This window comes from Daphnia pulex, chromosome 3, assembly GCF_021134715.1.
Source record: "Daphnia pulex isolate KAP4 chromosome 3, ASM2113471v1".
In the NCBI taxonomy this organism is placed as follows: Eukaryota; Metazoa; Arthropoda; class Branchiopoda; order Diplostraca; family Daphniidae; genus Daphnia; species Daphnia pulex.
The window spans coordinates 9,223,344-9,243,991 of record NC_060019.1 but is presented as its reverse complement, the minus strand read 5'-3'; the positions used below and the strand labels follow the sequence as shown (position 1 = coordinate 9,243,991).

The following is a 20,648-nucleotide window of genomic DNA, read 5'->3' as shown; positions in this document are numbered from 1 at the left end:
GCTATCCGGCTGGCAAGCTCTCTTTTCGACATCGATCATAACCGTTCCCTTCATTTGTCTCCCGCTGCGCTGCCAAGTTCATCCCGACTTGAGTTCATTACGCCAGCGTCCTGCTGCCGCTTACCTTAAAAACCCAGCCAGATAGAAACACTATATAGGACTCGCTTTTCTTTATTTTTCTCTTCTCCCATAAATGAGTGTGTGTGTGTCTACCTGGCCATCTGTTTATGTGTGCGTTGTACGCACGCGCTGGACTCGGCTCCGTATGTAGGTGAGCGCACAGCACATACTAAGAGTTGCAGGGCACGTGCTCGGGTCAATCGCGAGAGGTCAATCGCGTCGAGTACATTTACTACTGCAACTACACCAAGGCGGTCTTGTAGCATGTGTGAGCACACAACTGACTTTTTCTTTTTCTTTTTTTGAGAGATGTTTAAAATGCCGTCGTTGAAAAGAAACAACACGGGAAAAAATAAAATAGGAAACATGGTGGATGCGCTCCAGGGCCAGCATCCACCAGAACCCTCATCATCATCTTTACCTTCTCGAGACCATCTGGGCAGCAGCATCTCTTGCTGGTTTTCTTCTCTCTCTCTCTAGTCTCAATCCCGCCCTATATTTAACGACCTATCTTAATTCCGATGCGTTAAGGTGTTGATTCATTTCTTTTTTCGGGTATAATGTTCTCTACCCACTGCCTCTCTATCTATCTATCTCGGGGAAAGGCCGAGAAAGAAATTTTGAATAAATAAATCGACATTCTTCTCTTGATGAATTTTTCAACTCCCCCGACTAGAAACATTTCCCCCCCTAAAAAAAAAATTTTCCCGTTGAAGAAAAGAAATTATTATAATAATAAACCACTATACGGTTAGAGAGAGAGAAATGGTGTAGCTGTCGGGAGAGAGAGAGGCTGTGATTCGCTCAAGTCATTTGGGTCCCGTCAACATTTTCTTTTATTTCCTTTCTCGATCGCGTCCGTGTCCTAACGTGAGCAGACAGTATGATATTAAAAACATCAACAAGTTTTTTTTTTCTTCTTCTTCGTCTTCTTTCTATATCTCGAGTGCTATCTCTCTCTTTCTTCATTCCATTCGCTTTTAAGCTGTCGAGCCTTAACGAGCGTCTGACGCATCCAATGGCGTTTGGCTGACTAGGAATCATCATCATCGCCCGTTGTCGCTGCGTCCTCAGTCTCGTCTGTCTTCCGTGTTTGGTATTTCGCCAATTGTCTTTAGAATAGAGAAAGAATCTTTTATTTTGTCTTCTTCGTCTTCAGAGGTCAGACCTCGGCGGAAATTTCGGGTTTTCCGTTCGAGTTAATCATCTAAGAAAAAATCGGGGAGAGATTCGGTCGATTGCGTCAGTTTATGTCGAGTTGGCGTCGGCGGATAGGAAAGGCGGAGCTTTTTCCCCTAAGAAGAAAAGAAGAAGAAGAAAAAAACGCGCAGTGACCAGGGGTCTTAATTAATTTAGAAAGATGACGTCAGCATGACGAGGTCCGTTTCCTTGTTCAAACAGAGCGCCAAAAGACTATGCCCACTTTAATATTTCCCTAAGACGGGACTGCCATATAGCTGCTGCTGCTGCTGCTGTCGAGGATATTTTTTCTTCTTCATCTTTCTTCTTCAACTCCTTCGTCTCGAAAATGTCCAGAAAGAAAAGGGGAAAAAAAAACTCTGCCATGTCACCGCCACTCATTTCATCCGGCTCCTCTTCTTTTTTTGATTTTGATTTTTCTACTTGGATAGATCCCCATGCGTGGATTGTACGCCTTCTCTTCTTTCACCTTCATTATGTATTTCTTTTTTCTTTCTCTTGATTCTTCTACTTCTTCTTCTTCTACTCGATGGTAGAAGCAAACAGCAGCGCACCAAACACAAGGTTTCTTCTTCTTCTTCCTGACTCAGCTCCCTCCGCTCACTCTGCGTAATTAACGCCCGAGCCTCTGGGTAATTACGACCCGTGTGTTGCCGTGAACGCCTTAGCTCCTGCTTCTTTGAAGAAAAAAAAAATGTCTACGACGTATGAATATTACTCAAGAGAGAGAGAGAGCTCTACCTTTTACACACAAAAAAAAATTCCTTTTCTTCTTCTTTTTGTAGTCGTCATTGCTCGTTTCGTATTTTTTTTTTCTTTTAGATAGTTAAATAATGACCGAAGGACCCCGGACGATCGTGACCAAGTTGGGGTCTCTCGGATCTGATAGTTTCCTTTTAGACTATTACGGAACTATTACTATACGTCTTGTAGCACATAAATATTGAAGGATATCACTCTCTACATCATCATCACCACCATTACGATTTCAAAGTCGTAAATGTGTTTCTTTTTTCTTCTTCTTCTTCTTTCCCCTTGGTGAAGTGATGACCAAAGCAAAAGCTATTTTTTTATATAAAATTTTCGAGGTTGTATCGGGGAACAAAAAAAAAAGTTTTGACGGGGATTTTTTTCGAGGTGACGGTTGTAGTTTGTTCTCATCGATTTTTTATTGACGTTGAAACTTTTTTTCTGGATAACACGGCGCGTTTATATATTTAAAAAAAGACGAGGGACGCTATACTTCCTGCCCACCTGCGAGCACCGGACGGGAAATCATGAATCGATTACACGAAACGCTCAGTTCCAACCCGACAGACACGTGAAGAAAAAGCGACAGATCAATACCCTAATAATAATAAAATCATCATCATCGTATATTGCAGCAAACATTGAATTATTTCCATAGCGGAGTATATCTTTGGAAAATGTGTGTTTTTTTTTTTTTTTCGTTCGTGTCTGTCGGATTGGAAACGCTCCCAGCATAAGAATCGGCATGGCGAATTCCACAGTTGGATGTGTTCAGGTTTTTTTTTTCTTCTTCTTTTTTTGGTCGTTTTATAATTATGGAAAAAGAGGAGGATGGCGGCGTCTTGAGAGGGCGCATACCTTTGGTGTCTTCGAGTGACAATTATCAGTGCCAGAGGGCAGACACTTTGAAGACGAGCGGCTTCGTCAACATCCCACCGCTATGTTTTTGTACACACACACATACCTCCTATAGGTATCTACAGGGTACTGTAGTTTGTGTATTTTATCCATCGCAGCTTTTATTTGTTGCCTTCCATCTTCTTGCATCCTCCACTCGATCGTCCTCTTCTCTTTTTAAAGATTCTTTTGACTGGGCTCTGGTGGAAGACTCGCAATTTCTCCTGGGCAGCAGCAGCAAGTAGTGTGCGCGCTCTATTCACTCTCTCACACCTGGGCTCAACTTTTTATTTCCCTCCCCCACTTCTTTCTCGTCTCTCCCCCCACATCTTTTTTTATGATATTTCTTCACTTTTTCTTCTTCTACCTTCCAGCACCGGTCCATTAACATGCCAAACAGGTTGTGTGTGTGTGTGCTGTGCTGGGCTGTGCCATTGTACTTGGCATCCTACAGCAGAGGACTCTGGCAGAGGCCATATCTCCTCTTCTTGTGTTCATGTCCTTGTCTTATTTCTCCCCCTTGGAAAATCAGCTGGAACAAGCGGAGACACTGAATAATAGAGACCGAAAAAAAAACCAGCGTTCACGTCTTGGCCTATACGGTTGTACACACAAGGAAAAAGGAATTGAAGGGACGACTCTTAATCCTCTTTATGCATCTTTTGCTCCTTCCAGTAAAAAAAAAAAGGAGGGACTTTACTTATTTATGGAACACACAACCCCAACTCTCTTTGGGGTGAACACTTTTTTTAGAAGGGGGGGGGGGGACAGGTATTGTCAAAAAGACATCTTCTGGTGCAGCCAGTAGGAGCAGCAGTAGTAGATAAAAGAGAGAAAAGTAAAGTAAAAATTCAAATAGTCTATGTATTATAAATCTCTTTTTTATTTGTAAGAAGAAGAAGAAGAGGTCCAATGCGTGCATTTTCATTGTCACGACTAATGGCCGCCATCTTTGGGGGCTGGCAGTTCTGGCTGGAAAAAAAAGGGACTTATCAATCAATCTCTAACTCCTTTTTTCTTTCTTCTTCTTCTTCATTTTACTTTATTCTCTTTTTGGAAGGGGATTTCACCATCAAGAAAAAAAAACATTTCTTTTCATTAAATATATATATTTTTTCCCCTCTAAATTCCCCTCCGTCTTTTTGATTCGGTGAGGGACGAGGGCGAGCAGTAGCTTTTGCATCACCTTGTTGTAACGAAGGGGGGAGGTGAGAAGAAAGGGACAAAATGGGCGACATGTTACTTTTTTTTTTATTTTTTAAGTAGTGCGGCCTTTGGAAAATCACGTTTTACAACGTAGCCAAGAAATCTATCGGCGGCAACTGATATTGTGAGCAGGGCGCTATCTTTGGCCCTTCCTGGGATTGCCTTATAGTCTTCTCTCTCTCTCTCTTTACTCTCTTGCCCAGTTACTTTGATCCTTCGCTAACCTCCCGACATTCCCACCCCTTATTACTTACTAGTGCTACTACTCCACACATGTATGTGGAGAGAGAGAGAGAGAGAGAGAAAAGGATTTTTCAATCAACTAAAAAGGCCCAAAAGAAGAAAGAAAAAGATGGAGGGTAGAATGTGTGCGGAGAATTCCGAGCCCGAATTCGTGTGCGCTCACACACACACACACACACAGTAAGAAAGAACACGAAGGTAGAAAAAAGAGGAAGAAGAAGACAATCGAAGGAATGCTAGAGTGAGACCCCCAAATGCTCGCCTATATACCTCCTTTCACAACACGGACATACCTCTGATATCGATTTCAATGATCGATCTGCTCTTTCTCTCTCTCTCTCTCTCTCTCTCTCCACATGACATCACCCCCCTAAAGAAGAACTATGGTTCCCTTTTTTTATTTCTATTTTTTTCCCACATGTTTGGATGATATTTTTATTTGAGTTTTCTCATCAGAAACCACAGAGGAAGAAGAAAAAAAAAACGGAATTCCTCAGAGTTTTTCTTATTGTTGTTCAATGAGAAACGATCGTCTTCATCAAAGATGGACTTTGGGAGATTTGTGCGAGATAGAGATGATAAAACAGAGGAGATTTCTCGATTCCGTGAAACCAAATAATTCAACAGGTTTTGTCTTTCAATTTTTCCCGCATTTTCGTGTTCTTTTTTTCCTGAGGGTGGAGTTTGGAAACGTCGTTGCCGACATGATATCTTATACAATATGTAATGGCGTCTCTATCTCAATCGAAATCTGTCGTCTGTTCTTCTCCCATCAAAAGCCAAAAGGACGCTCACAATAAAGGCCATACTTGAGGGGGGAAATGTCTCATTTTGCCGTCCGTGGGACACTCTTTTATAATTGATTGGGTCACTGGTATGTAATAAATAGCAGCGGGAAACAAAAGAAGGCCGCTGTGTCCGCTCACAATGTGTCCGTTCAGAATTGAAAATGACCGAAATTGTCGGGGACGACCAACGTCAAATCACTTCCTTCGCTACGATCGATCCGCGTAGCTTCATTTTTGTTTTTGTTTTTTTCTTGCCTGGGAGGTAAATTAAATTTCACAAGTTTGAACGCGGCCAACTGGCGATAGCCATTTGATTATTCCGTCTGCTGCGGTTATTTATTTTTGTGTTTGTCCACTTGTGCAGTTGTCTGTTTTCCCTTTTTTATTGATATGTTTTTACTCGTCACACATGTTTCACAGTATTTTTTGGACTCTATTACTGTTTGCGTACGTGCTAACTTGAGTGAAAGGAAAAGACAAAAAAAGAAACCACCGCTGCCAGGCAATGTTGTTACGTTGTTGTTTCTGGGGCTTCGTCTACCGTTAGGACACGGGCAAACAACGCACGGCCAGCGCGCAAGTGTTCAATCCTTTCAAAAGCTAAACGAGTCCGTGCAGCAGTCTCTTTGTAGCCGAGAAATATGATCAAAGGACGAGTCCCTTGGTCGAAACTGGTCACGTCACAATCAGGTCATTCGTTAAATTATCCACTAGAGAGAAATACATTCCGATCCGTCGTTGATAAGCGCCGCATTTTCGAATAGAAAATTAATAACCTGGACATTTTGGGTGTAATGGAAATTCACACAAAAGGAGAAGAAAATATTAGAGTCGGTAGTTTCTTCGTCTTCTTTTTTTTTTCTTTCTCAAAGTTCTTTTGATCCGAACGTGATGGATTTCGAACTGGGCGGATCAAAGAGGCGCGAAAAATGGGAGGAGGGTTGAAAACATGGTTGTTGTATGGCAGCCATCTTCCAGCAGCTTCTTTTCTTCTCCCAAAACAACAAGGCGAGCTAGACGACTAACTGTGAGAGTTGCACCGTGGCACTTTGGGGTTGAAGTTGTGACAGAGTTGGAAGAGGCGGAGTTTTCTCAGGTGGCTCTCTTCTTTTTTTTTATTATTTCCTTCTTCTTTCTCTTTTTCTTCTTCAGGTGTCCAAGCTAAACATGACCCCCATGAGAAAGGTAGAAGAGAATCTTAGTATAAATAATAATACACCCAACATTTGGCTGCTGCCCTATACTACACACGTATAGTATAAACCGTTTTATTGAATTTGTTTCTAAAAGCTTCCGCGCCGCCGCCACACAATCACAATCCTCTCTCTCTCTTATTTCTTGTCTTTCTTTCTCTCTATATATAGAATTATAGATAGGAGAGCTAGTCGAGTATATTTCCCCATGTCCCTCGAGTATAAAAGTGTCGGAAACTTTGCGCGTTTTTCGATCTCTCTCGGATGGAGCATCAAACGAGCTAGGAAAGTAAAAAAAAAAGGTCAACATCATTGTCCGCCCAGGTGTGACCCCTTAAGGGGACAATCGGCGCTTCGACTTTCATTAATGAAAGGCGGCCATGCCCAGGCAGCTGAGGGCTAAGAAAAAGCCAAAAATGGGGGGGCTATAGCTTATTCGACGGACCGTACAAACATGACTTACCACCATATACTTCGGGATGCCAGCTACTATATGTGTGTGTGTGTATGAGTACACTTCACACCATTTAACCCCGGTGCTGTGGACGCGGACAATAGAGGCAAAAAAAAAAAGTCATTTATGAAAAGAAGGTCATTTTGAAATGAAAAAGAGCCTTTTGGGACCAGAGGGGGTACTTATTTTTTGAATTTTTATAAAAGAGAACCGGTACTGGGCCTAACTGACTGCTCTGTGACGGTTGATATGGATATATAAAACGGGGGGAGGAGAGAAATGCTTGAAAACTTGTCAATTTCCTTTTTTGGCGACCCTTTTTCTTTTCGTTTTGCGCTTGTCCAGTTGACATTTGCCGGGTCCGAGCGCGCCCGCCGACTGAGAAGTAAAAAACTTTTGATTAGAAAATCAGAAAATGACGGCCAGGAAGATTCTCTTTATTTGGTGTCCCGTGACTGGAGCGCGCAGTTCACTGAAGTATAATCAATTCGATTGCGTGATTTCTGTGAAGAGTCCCAAGAATAAAGGCGGAAAAAGAAGTTGGAATTCCTTCAACTTTTTTTTTTTTTTTTTTTTTTTTGTCAGTAGGAAATTGAACGTTACTTCTTTTGATTGAACTTGCTGATTTATCTTTTCTCTTTTTTCTTGCTTTTATCTCTATAGTTGAGTGAGTGCTTTTAAGTCGAAAGAAGCCTTTCCTTTCTTCCTCCCTCGCTTCTTTTTTAATTTTATTTCTTTTCTCTCTCTTCTTCCTGATTTTTTCCCTCCTGTCTCGACCAACACGGCCCATTATAATATATATCCGGCTGGACTCTTTTATTCTTCTTCGTCTTTCATGCACAGCCAACAAAGTACCACACAGCATTGGCCCTTTTTTTTTCTTCTTTCTTTTCTCTCGTGAGCTGCTGGACACACATGGGTCCGTCACACAAGAAGAAGGGAAAAAAAGATAGTACATATATATATACCGTGGGGTCCCCCCTTCTTATTCTTTTGTGTGGAAATGGCATGCAAATTCCTCAAGTTTCCTGCCTTTCTTCTTTTTTTCTCTCTGCTCTTTTCCCTTCACAGTTTCAGAAAGAGAAAAAAAAACCTGCCATTCAAGTTGGACGGCACGGCATGGGATCGACATTCCCATTGAAGGAAACAAAAATTCAAAAATTTTCGACGATTTTTTTTTGTGTCAGATTTTTTCCCCCGTGTGAAAAAAAAATCACACACAAAACTTTTTGTGTAACTTTTTTTTACCCTTTTTTTCTGGGGGGTAGTAGTAGTAGGTGGGACGCTGTTATTTCTGCAATAGAAATTGTGTGTAACAACCAGCGCGACTTTGAACAGAGAGGACCGTTGAAGCATTGAAATCTCCTACCATAATTTCATTTTGATTTTTTACGACGCTATTGGCAGTAACTTTTTTCTTTCTTTTCCCCACTCTAAAGAAAAAGGCAACTTTTTTGCATCAGTTATATATGTTTGTGACCGTCGACTTCCTTTTTAAGCATTTTTTTTCTTTTCTTATAAAGTCAAAGAAATGCGGAAATTTAGCCGCCAGTCATCGCGAGATTTATTGCCATTATTCTCCTTTATTTGGTGTGGCAGAGACGGGGAATTCTTTTAATTTCGACAATTTCTTTTTTCCTTATTCAATTGCTCGTACTCTATTGATCTTGATCACAGACGCGCACTTTGAAACGACTAAAACACACACACGGCTGTTGACGATACCAGAGCGCTGATAACAAGAAAACAAAACATTTTTATTTTCTTTTAAAAAACAAAAAAATTAAAATTTGGTTGTTTTGTATATTTTCGATTTGATTATTTTGAAAGATGAGAAATTTGGGGTTTTTCTTTTTTTTTTTTTTTTTGTCTTGAGAGAGATCCCGTTAAAAGTATTTATTATACATATATTTATTTATCTTTTTCTCTCGTCTAAAGAAAGAAAGAAAGAATGAAAGAAAGGAAGAAGAGAAATGAGAGAGAGAAAGATGGACGGGCAGGCAGGGCAAAGGTTAAGCAGCGCTGTCAAGCGGCCGGTCGCGCTGCATGGTGCATGCCATAAGTGAGGGAGGATGTATATAAAAAGTATAGAAGCAAAGCCAAGGAAAAGGTGGACCCCACTCTTTTCCCGCAGCTTTCAATCCTCGGAGATGGGGCTGACTATCAACCAGCCACATCGCAAAAGCTTTTTTTTTCTCTTTTTCGTTGGACGTTGTTTGTTACCTGCATACGCCAACTTACAAGGCCAAAATGTTAAAGAAAGAAGAGAAGACGAAAGAAAAAAAAAAAGAAACCCCTCGCTGTGGATGACTCCTTTTACGTCCGGACTCTTCTCTCACAGCAGTCAACCCCCGACAGTGTGACTCTCTCTCTATGTGCGAGCAATACCTATAAGAACACACGGAGCATATTATAAAACCAACCTCTTCGTTCCCTCATCATCCCGCATACCACCAGCTCAACCCAACACACACACACACCACACAGCTGTCCATTTAAATATACACGGCAATAATCCACGTGATCTTTCAAATAATTAAACACTTTTTTTTTTCTTCTTCTTCTTCTTCTTCTTTCAAATTCTTCCTTTTTTTTATTTTTTTTATTTGTGGGCTTCATATACCATCCGACCATGATGATGATGATTAGAATATTCCGGTGTAGCGCGTGCCGATCCAGCCGGAGAGCACGATTAGCATATTCATTCAACGTCATGTGTATCTCCGTTTGCATTCGATCTCTTATTGTTGTTCAGAGTCTCTTTTCTTTTCTTTGATTGTTAAACAACGACGAAGCGAGCAGGAAAGCAAAAGAAAAAAAGGAACAAATCAAAAAGAGAATCGTTCCGAGTCCTTACAAATCCGGCCGCATGCAGCGCCACTCTATTGCGCAGAAAAAGAATAAGAAAAAGAAAAAAAAACAACTTGATTGCAAATTCCATCCTGAAAAAAAAAAATGCGGTTTGGTGGTGTATTGCCTTGGATGGACTCCTCTCTTCGGAGGAGTCACTTGAATATTCATGTCACCGCGGTCAATCAAACCGCATTCCGATCCGTGTGGAGTCTAAAAAAAAAAATATTAGATATGTAGATGTATGTGAGTCTCACGACCGGAGCTAGGATGTGATTCACCGGCTCTATACGATCTCCTTATTTTTTTCCCTTTTGATTTTTTGGTTATGCGACTGCGACTTAAACATATTCCGAATCCCCCCATTGCTCTTGGGGCCAGCACGTCTTTTCTGATTGATTTCGATGGGCTTGGGTTTTTGTAATGAGCTTGACAGTGCCGAGGTCTAGAGAAAATTTTCATTCATTGAGCAAACTCCTCGCGGACGGAACTAATGGCGTGTGATGAATTGAAACAAATTTTCTCTCTATTTTTTTTTCTCAGCTGCTTGGATTTTTTCATTGCACTCCGCCCCCACCACCACCACCACGATTTTGATTCCATTATATCAAAAGAGAAGACGTTTGAAAATGTTTAGCTCTTTTATGTTGTCCAGTATTTAGAGAAGAAAAAAAGTAGTAAACTGTCATTAATCGTTTTGAAAATCCCCTCCCTACAATCGCGCATGTTCTTTACCTGCGCGCCCGTAGCGCTGCCGACACAACAGCAGCAGCACCTGGGCACCAAACTTCTTTTTCCTTATTTTTACGATTACTGCTATATATCCCCCTCATCCAAACACACACACACACACACAAAAAGGAGAAGAAAAGAATCTTTTGAGTTTGCACTCGCGCTTTTGTGTCAAAAAAGGTTAAAAACTTTAGACATTTCCTTGAAGAAGAAGAGATTTCTTACCTTTTAGATATATATTATATGTTGTTCACATCCCCCCTCGGTTTCCTTCTCTCCCCCCTTCTTTCTTATACTATATTATACCGCCCGCTAAACTTGTACAAGCAAAAGGTGACACATCTGCTGCCGATGCTGCTTTTTGATTTTTCCAGTCGAGGTTTTTTTTTTCTTTTCTTTTCTGGGTTGTTTTTTTGTTTTGTCTGGGACTCGGAAAAAATCAGTTAGGTAAGGTAGAGCACGTCTGTGGAGTCTGTCAGATTACCAGAAATAAGAGAAAATAACAAACTAGGTACAAAATGCTTCCTATCAACTTGGCAATAACGGACAAAGTGGTCGGTTGATGGACAGCTGTCGATCCAGATTTCGATCTCTTTTCTAGTTTTTTTTTTCTCGTCTCTCCATTTTCGTTATCTCGTGACTGCGGTCCGAAACGTCTTTTTATCTTGTACCCGATCACCGAGAGGGAAAGAAAAAAAAGAAGGAAAACATTTGGTTCAAGTTAAAAAATATCAGCTTGTGTAATTAAAAATGGATAAAAATGATGCGGGTGTGGTCGCCCTTAAATCGCAGTTTCATCTTCTCCCCTTCTGTTGTATAAAAAAAATAATAAAACGAGGACAAAATCTTTTTTTTTTAACGAAATTATATTCACAACGGTTTCCAAGTTGAAGGGTAGGGGGGGGGGGGAACAGAGAAAAGTGACATTTCGGGTATTATTATTATTTTCTATGCACAAAGAACCCCCTCGTTACTAATTCCTACTTTCTTTCTTTCCCTTTTACATAATAAATAAATCCCTCCTTCCTGGAGATTTCTTTTTTTTTCTCTCCCTACACAGTACATGTATCAATGCTTTTATTTCAACCCAAAAAAAAAAAAAAAATGTTGGAAAAAAAGGGGGCGCTCTTCTTACGTGAGCGGTGCTTAATGGTCTCCCTTCCGCTCCTCATCATTTTTCTCTCTCTCTCCCCTGATTTTTCTGTGATCCGTATCACACACAAACACACACGAGGAACTGCTTTTTATTTTCATTTTACAGTAGCAGCTTTTTTGGGGGGGTTTGTTTTGTTTCTTTCCGATGGTGGGGTGATTCAATGCCTTTTTTTTTCTCCCTTATCTTCTCTTTTTTTCTTCTTCTTCTGTCGGCTGTGCATCGGATCGTTTTGTTCTGGCCGTGGGATCATTGCAGCTCTTCTGTTTAGATTTTCCAGCGTTTTTCCGTCCTTTTTTCCCCCAATTTTTCCCATCAGAAAATGGGAACACACGCTACACACCCAATTCAATGTAGGATAATCGATCGAAGCTTTTTTGGCGGAGAAGATTCGATGGAAATAATAACAAATTTTTTCTTTCTTTCTTCCACCCCAACTCCGATGAATTTGTTGTGTGGTTTGTTTGAAATTTGATTGCGGTCTACCTTGGCCGGCAGCAGCCATGTTGATCCGACTGAATTTCAATCTCAAAATACTTTGGGTTGTTTTGTAAGTAGCTGCTCATTTCAAAAAAAGAAAAAAAGGAACTGCGCTGCTCCCATCCTGGGCGCTATTTAAGGTAGAAACGCGCAACTGGAGAGCCCTGTCGAGTCTCGGGTTCTTCTCGACCGGAACCAGTACGACCGAAGAAAACTGCCGTCGGATCAAATTGCACTTTTCAGGCGGAAAGATTATTACACATAAACAATCTATATATAATATATGTACACGCTTAATTAAGAAATTGTTCATTCATCCGCACAAGAGGGGCCAGGGCAGTCTCATCTTCTTTCCTATAGACGAGCAGAACAAAAGGTAGTGAAAGAAGATGGGGGGTGGGGAGGGGGAGAGAACTGTCATCGAGCTAATTACGTCGAGACCCTCTTGCCAGACTGGACTCTCTCTCTCTCTCTCTTTTGTCTCGGGGTTTCTTCTTCTTGCGGTCGGTTTTTGAGTCAGAAATGATTAGCAGCGCCATCGGGCGTGACCCCGATGTGCACTGGAACGTGCATATTACATCAAAAGCGCGGCGTATCCTATATAGTATAAGAACAGAACCCATTCACAGTGCACTCTCAATAGGTTTCTTTTATTTTCTTCTTTCTTTTTCTTCTTCTTCTTTTCATTCCCCAATGTGCTGTGCAATAGACGAGGGCCTCCCCCCCAACACACATCGTTCGTCGTATATGTACTTCTTCATCTTTTGTTATTCGCCGGTCACCGGCCTTCATTAGGCCTCAATCTATGTGATAATAACATCGACGGGACTCTGCTGAGTGGATGGGGGACTCTCTTCTTTTATGTGGGTAGGCCCACTCTTTTATCACACGCATTTAAAAAAACAAGAGAAGAGGGGGATTTCTACAACATCCTCAATTTATCTCTCCTCTCTCTCTCTCTCGTGTGTGTGTTTCTGTGTGTGGGTTTCACTCCCACATTACACGAGCATTTACTAACAACTACTGGGGGAGAGAGAGAGAACGTACTAGTGTGAACGTGGTATAAAAGTCTCTGTCTGCCGATTGAATCATTCAATCAACTTGGAAATGAACGGAAGAATTTCCGGTTGATTCATTCTTTTTTTTTTCTTCTTCTTTTATTAATTGTCGAGTTCTGGGTAGTACATGTATATATTGAGCGTCCAGAAATGCCCGTCGAATAGCCGCACTGGCGCTGGGCGCATCCGCTTGATTGCGTGACACGCAATTTCACCCCGCTGGCGACGACTCTAGTGACGTCATTTTTGATTAAAAGAGGCGGAGGAATGTCAACTGTGTGTGTAATGACGATTGTCATTAACTCTGTAATGCATATCCTGTAGTAGTAGTAGTCGGTACTCTATGGGTCTTTCTCTCTCTCTTGTTTATTCCGTTGATTGTCTGCTCTTCTTGGTCCCTCGACAATGCCACCACCAGTTATTCCATCCATATCTTAACACAATAGATTAATCAAGGAAACGGGACGGGATGTGGTTAATTAGTTGATCGTGGGTATATCCATCATTAACTAGACCTTTTCTTTTCTTCTTTTTTTATTATTATTTTTCCTAAACAAAAGAACAAAAAGTATTTTGGTTGTCTCTCGTCTCGATTATTGACTAGTTGCCGGACCGGCTGGGTGGCCCGTGCAGATCGAATCGACCGTGTTGATGACACATCCTTGTCACGAACCGATGCGAACGCTCTCGCCCACCGCCCAGTCTGAGGCTATTTTTTCTTTTTCTTTTTCTTTTTCTAATGAAGACGGACCGTCGTCGTCGTCGTCCAATTTGCTCACGATCCACTGGCCATCCCGCTTGCCTTCTACTTTAGTTAGAGACACTCCTCCTACATGTCCTGAGGGCTACGAGGGGATGTGTCCCTGGCTTGTAATTAATTGCAATCAGACGAGTTGTCTTTTATGTTGCCATGTCTCTCTCTCTCTCTCTCTTTCTCAATAGCCAGAAATTGAATGAGACCGGGACTTTGATAGAGTTGGACCATTCTTCATCATTAAGTTATAAAAGCCGATGACCTCCTTTAAAAGGGGAGAGAGAGAGATTATTTCTTTTTCTTTTAGCGCATGTTCTCCTTTTTCTTATATTTTTAAAACTCCACGAGCTTCTTCGTTCATTTGTTCACTCCCCCGCCTAGTGGAGAGAGAGAGAGAGAAAAAAAAAACTGGCCGCCGGATTTTCCCCATTAACTAAAGTGGTGCTTAACGTACTACGTAACGTACGTCGTCTTTTGTTATATTGGGAGTAATGGGATACGATGGCCAGTTCTTCTTAGATGAAGGCAACTGATTAGTGCCGAGCGACGTTAAGCTCTAAGTGAATAAGCCGAATTTAATTGAATATTTTAATGAACGAAAATTTTGTTTTGGTTTTTCTTTCAATTTTTGTGCAGGTCCTGGAGGAATGTGGGGACAAGGTGGTGAGAATTACCTGCTGGCCATGCTTCAACGGAGTCCAGCAGCTCTGCAGCAAATCGCCAAGACTTTCTCCGAGTCGGGAGTGTCGGAGGCCCGTTTCACGCTGGACGGCAGCACCCGATCTTCGCTGTCTGAGCATTTGAGTTCGATGGAAATGAAGTTCATCCGCACTCATTCGACAGACGTCGGCGTCTTGTGCAAAGCTTGCCAGACCCTCTACGGCTCCGAAGCCGCTGTGGTGCAACACCAACGGGCCGGCTGCCCGCAGACGGCCGAATCCTCGGCGGCTTCCAGCGGCGGAGCCACTCGACTGGTCCTGCTGCAACACGAGTGCATGGCCTGCGAGGAGAAGTGCCCGACGTTGGCCGAGTTGCGCAATCATCTCAACGGCGATGCCCATCGACGCCAGACGGCCAAATTGACGGGTACCGTCCTCAACGGCAACGTCGGCTCCCAGTCAACCACGTCAGCCAGCAGGTCGGGAGCTGACCAGGATCAGTTGGCACTTTTGCCACCGATCCAGTCCAGTTCTCCTTCGAGCGGACTCAGCTCTCAGATCGAGGATGTGGTCAAGCAGCTGACGGCCCTGGCCCAAGCCACCACCGGACAAGGATCGACCGTCGCGCCATCCTTTGGAGGCAAAAATAACAGCGGCGATTGCGATACCAACGCCAACATCGCCCAGCGCAAAGCCGCAACTTACGGACAGTAAAAGAAAAATGGATAAAAACCCCACCGAAAAAAAAAAGAAAAAGTGAACTAATTTTTCTTCGACGCAAACTCAACCGATTCAAGACGAACGCCCATCGAACGTGACCAATAAACCTAGCAAGAAAAAAAAAACAATTCGACAACAGATGACCCTGGAACGATTTTTCAGTGTCGACAAAAATTTTTTTAATTTTTTGCCACGAGTCCCGAAAAGATTCACTGAACGAAAAAAAGAAGAAGAAGAAAAACAAACGCTCTCGTTTTGTGTGTGTGTGATTGTGTGCTGTGTCTGTTTGACGTGCGTGCGTGTGTGTACTGTATATGTACCGTGTGTTTGGCACTCTACTACTCCTATATACTACTACCACTACTACTCTCTAAAAAACCCTTCCCTCCATTACAATATTCCGGTTTGTGTTTGGATTCGGTTGCGCGGCGAAGAAGATCGCGGAACTTTGGTCGCGATTTGTCTGTCGCTCGCGACGGTCCATCACTCCGGGTATATTCTCACATGGTTCCTATTTCACGTAGTGATAACCAGTACATACATATATAATAATAATTAATAATAATAATAATTGAAATAATAATAAAAATTTAAATCATATTTAAAAAGAAACAAAAAAAAAGTTAAGAAAAAGACAATTTTTTCCCAAATTTGTTTTTTTTTGGTCGTCGTTGATGTCATCGTCTGTTCAAATTTACAATCCCTCCCGTCCCGATATCGCAACCTCCCCCCCACCCACCTCACCCGTGTTTTTTTAACATCATATTTGCTGTGTGTCTGCGTGCAAGTCTCTATTTCATTTGTTTTTAAAAGAACCCACACTTTTTACTCCTGCAATTTGTTACATGACTATACTATTCCCCCCCCCCTTCAAATTTCTCTCCCTGCCTCTCGATGATTTTATTTCGAGAAATGTCATTGGGCTGGATATTTTTTGGGCGAGAGATAAAAAACAATTGAGAGCCGAGAGAGAGATGATCCGGGGGGTGCCAACGGCTCATTTGAATCTATACGATTTCATTAATTATAAATCACGTTTTTTTTTTGTTTTATTAAATTACCAAGCCCTCCCTACCAATTTTTTCGCTCGTCGCCCTGTCGTCATATCAACGGGGAAGGAAAAAGAAAATTGAGGCGAATGTGTTGTGCGAGACAAGATTTTTTTCTTTTTCGAAGAATTACCTCTCTCCCAATGAACCCCCCTCCCCCCATTTTATCTCTGAATATATTATACAACGCCTATTGCTTTGTCCACAAGCACCACGAACGAACGTTCCTACGTCGAAAGCCTTGTTATCGAAGAAGAAGAAAAAGAAGAAGAAGAAGCAAAACATACAAAAAATCAATTCAATATGGAAGTTTTTTTTTGTTTTTTCAACAAAGAAAAATCGGGAGGGACTCCCGAAATTTTTTCATTTCCGCGTCTTTTTTTTCCTGTACGTTTTTATTTTTATTTTTTATTGGAAATTATTTGTGAGCGTCAAAAAAAGTACTTTTTCGGTCGAAATTATCTTCGTTCTCTCTCTCTCTCTCTCCTCTTTCTCACTGTCGTCTTGTTGGAGCTGTCGTGACGCCATCTCTCGTTATATACACACGAAAAGAAACAAAAAAAAAACCTTGTGGTGTTGTTTGTTTTGTTTGTTTTTTTTATTATTCTTTTTTTGCTTTTATGGCCCCTCAATTCATTCGCTGCCCGGCTTCGTTTTTTTTTTCTTTTTTCCGAAGAAATTGTTTTCAAAAGTGGCGCCATCAGCAATAATATCAAAGCAACAGCGTTGCCACCATCAATTTTTGATTGGCGTGTCGTGTTCTCTCACAAAACGGGACCGTGTGTTTTGTTGGCACGTGAATTTGATTCAGACAGAGAAAAACAAAACATCGAGGCTTGTATCAATCATTCCTTTTTTTCGCTCCCATTCCAGAGAAATGCGTCGTCTGTGAGGAAATATTCCATTTAACGAGGTGGATCAAATGATGCGACGGGAGACCCAGTTTGACAGTCTAAATTATATACACACTGTTGTAGTATTACATTGGCGTTTCGATGGTTTCAAAACGTTTTTCTTTCTTATTATTATTTTTGCCCCCCCCCCTCCTGCTGTGTGCGCGTGTTGATTCAAGTAAAGAGAAGCAACACACTCGTTTTCTATTATTACATATACAATGATGATGATCATTATCCAAGGCTACCTCACCTGGATACTCAAGTTCCTATCAAATAAAGCCTTTCTGACGACGACGACAACATCCATAAGCGAAAAACAACAACAGTCGCAAAAAAAACAAAAACCCAAGATTTTTTTTTATTGTTGTATACACACACAAAATAAGAGCGGCGAAAATTCTATAGGCGCCAACGCGTTTGTGTTAGTCTCAAATATTTCCCCCTTTTTGGGGAGTGTTTGTTTCGTGAAGAAAAAGAAAAAATCGTGAACAACTTCGTCATTAATTCCCAGACAACAATTTTTTTTTCTCTTTCTCTTCAACTCTACAAAAAAAAAGAAAAAAAAAAAGAAAAACAATCTGTGTGTGCGTATGTGTGTGTGTATGCGTGTGTGTGGTTATGTATACACGGCCCAGAGCCTTGGGATTCCATGGCTGACATTCAGTGTATGTAATATCTATTTCTCTCTCTCTCTCTCTCTTTTATTTTCTATCTCTCTCTCTCTCATGATGAAAAAACATGGTCATTATTTCGTCAACCGGCTCCCTCCCCTTTTTTTTCATTATTATGATGTCATAGTTTTTAATCCCAGCTGCAAAAAAAAAGTTAATTGAAAAAAAAATAAGACTATCGAAAAATGGTCTTAATAACTTATTTCACCCCAAAAGTCCGGGAGGGGATTTTTTTTTCACGCCACCTTCCTCACACAAAGAAAGAAAAAAAAACAAGTTGTATTATATCATTCAAATAGTTTGTATGTGTGTGTGTGTGTGTGTGTTTTAATTTTGAATTTATCATTTGAAATTACGACACTTTTTTTTTCGCGAGTTCTTCATTCTTCGATGTTTGATTTCATTTGTTGGTTTCTTGATTCACATCACACAAAAGACGATCGCCGATGATGACGGCTCATTCCGAATTTCGAAATTCTCTTTCTCTATTTTACGATGATGTGATGATGATGTAACCCCCTCATTTGTTTTGATGAGTGTTTATCGGTTTCATTTCCGCTTCTTTTGATTTGATATTTTTGTTTTTGAACGGGAATTATTCCACCAAACAGCGTTTGTAATTCCCGCCTCGATTCTTATCCAACTTAAACTAATTAATTATTATTTTTTTTTTCCAACCAGAAAAAATTGTGTTGTTGTGTTCGAATTCATTTTGTCTTTCGTGAGATGATGGGGCAGTATATATTACAATGTGATGGATGCTGACTGTTCTTTCTGTAGAATTTATCGTGGCTTCTGGCAATACAAAAAACTTGTCAACCCGTCAGTCTCTTTCTCGGTTCATTTTGAACTTCTCTCACAGGTGGGAAAGAGAAGGAAATTAATGAGTCGAGAATATTTATATGTGCGCGCAGTAAAAAAAAAGAAAAAAGAGCCGCTAGAGTGAAAAACATAAAATGAAAAAAGGCGCATTCATTTTGTTTGGTTCAAATTTTCAGCTTTTTTCCTGGAATCGAGTTCCGGTTTTGTTGAGTTGACGTGAATTTGCGTAATGAAACTAATCAAAGAGAACCGTATACACGGACTGTGCTCAATAAAAACCAAATGACGCGGAGAGATTGTAGAGCGCTGGATTTTTCTTTTCTTTCTTCTTTTTTTTTAGGGTGGGGCTCCCCATTACGTCCACTGTGTTTTCCATCCTCTTCCTCTGCGCTCGCCTATTCAAATGAGATGGGAGGAAGGTGCAGGGCAGCTGCAGCCAATGAGAGTCTAGCGCTCCGCCCACTCTTGCCACACTCCCGAACAAGATGGAAGGACGTCCACAGATCTTTCCTCTTTTCTCACTTAACATCCACAAACTCTTAAAATAATTATGAAAAATTGACGAATGAGCTCGAACCGAAAATAATTCATCAGGTGGAGAGAAAGAGAAAGCATCAACTATCAAACGTCAATTTTAAAAATGCAGAGTCCACCACAGCACCACTGTCAACTACGCCGACGCCAGTCCGTTCAAAAAAGAAAAAAAAAAGAAATGTTGTTCGTATTGATCGGTGGTGCTCTGTCTCTTCTGCATATCTAAACTACACATATATGTATGCAAAGGGGGGGGGGAAAGGAAAACAGTGGCGGGAAGGATCCAATATGGCGGCCGAGATCCAATCCCTCCGTCCTGAAGAAAAGAAATAAATGTCATTTGGTATTTTCCCTTTTTTTCTCTCTCTCTCTCTCTTCTTTTTTCTCCGAGCCTGGAGACGAAAGTTTTAATCAAATAACTTTGCTGGAGAACGGAAATGGCGGGTTCTCCCCCATCCCCCTTTTTTTTAGATTGTACTCGGTGACAAGTTTAGAGAAGATATTGGGAAAGGAGAGCCTATAGAAATCGTCTGTCGAGGGATGATGGGATCTAATATGCTGGTAAGGCATCACATAGAAGGTGCAATTACCGATCCAGCGCGTCGGTATATAGTATTAGGTCTACACAGCGCGTCGACAGTGAGAGAGAGGCAAAGCTTTTTCTTCTTCTTCTCCTATTCAATTATTATTATTATTATAAAAAGTCGGGATCTATAGGAGGGTAGAAGCGGATCTCTCATCACGACGAGGCTCACGACACAATCTTGTCGTCTCATCATCATCCTGCATCTGTCATTCCACCTTCTGCTGCTCGTCTTTTTCTTTTGATTCTTCTTCATCTTGTACCTTTGGTACATATATTCCCCGTCAGAAATAAGAAAAATATTTATTTACACAAACTCGAGTTTCTACATGCACAGCATTTTATTTTTATTTATTCTTTTTTTTCCCACCTTGTTATTATATTTAGCAGAGCGTCGGCGGTATACGTAGTAGTATCACACTTTGTTGTGTGTAATCACAGCGAATAATGGCGCTAATGTTCCCACGAGCCCGGCGAGATCGTGAATTTGTCGTCCTTTTTTGTTATACAAGAGGGAAATCAATAATGATCATAAAAAAGGAGAGAGAGTTTCCTTTTAACATATGCAACGCCTATAATAGCGTACAGATATACTATGAAGACTTGATAATAATCTAGAGCGCTCCGGGCTGATGCCGCTCATCAAGAAATCCTCCTCGTACCAACTCGAAAAGATTATGCATACATATGTGATGTGTGCACAATTATCTTTCATTTTTCCGTCTGATGTGTCTGTCTGTGTGTCTATGTTCGACTCTTTTTTTTTTCGGTTGGTAATTACGGTACATAGGCAGGTTTCATGCAGGTGCCTCTTAACTGTAATTTGGCCTCCACCT

At 41.2% G+C, this 20,648-nt stretch overlaps 1 protein-coding gene across 8 annotated transcripts in view; it reads left to right on the top strand.

The window, feature by feature from the left end:
- Positions 1-18,699, top strand: part of LOC124191217 (zinc finger homeobox protein 4-like) — an 88,477-nt gene extending 69,778 nt beyond the window's left edge. For all 8 annotated transcript variants that reach the window (XM_046584272.1, XM_046584271.1, XM_046584273.1 and 5 more), the window contains one exon: positions 14,515-18,699. In XM_046584272.1, coding sequence (XP_046440228.1) covers positions 14,515-15,251 — 737 coding nt within the window. In that variant the 3' untranslated portion in view covers positions 15,252-18,699. The remainder of the gene's footprint in view (positions 1-14,514) is intronic.
- The last annotated feature ends 1,949 nt before the right edge of the window (positions 18,700-20,648 follow it).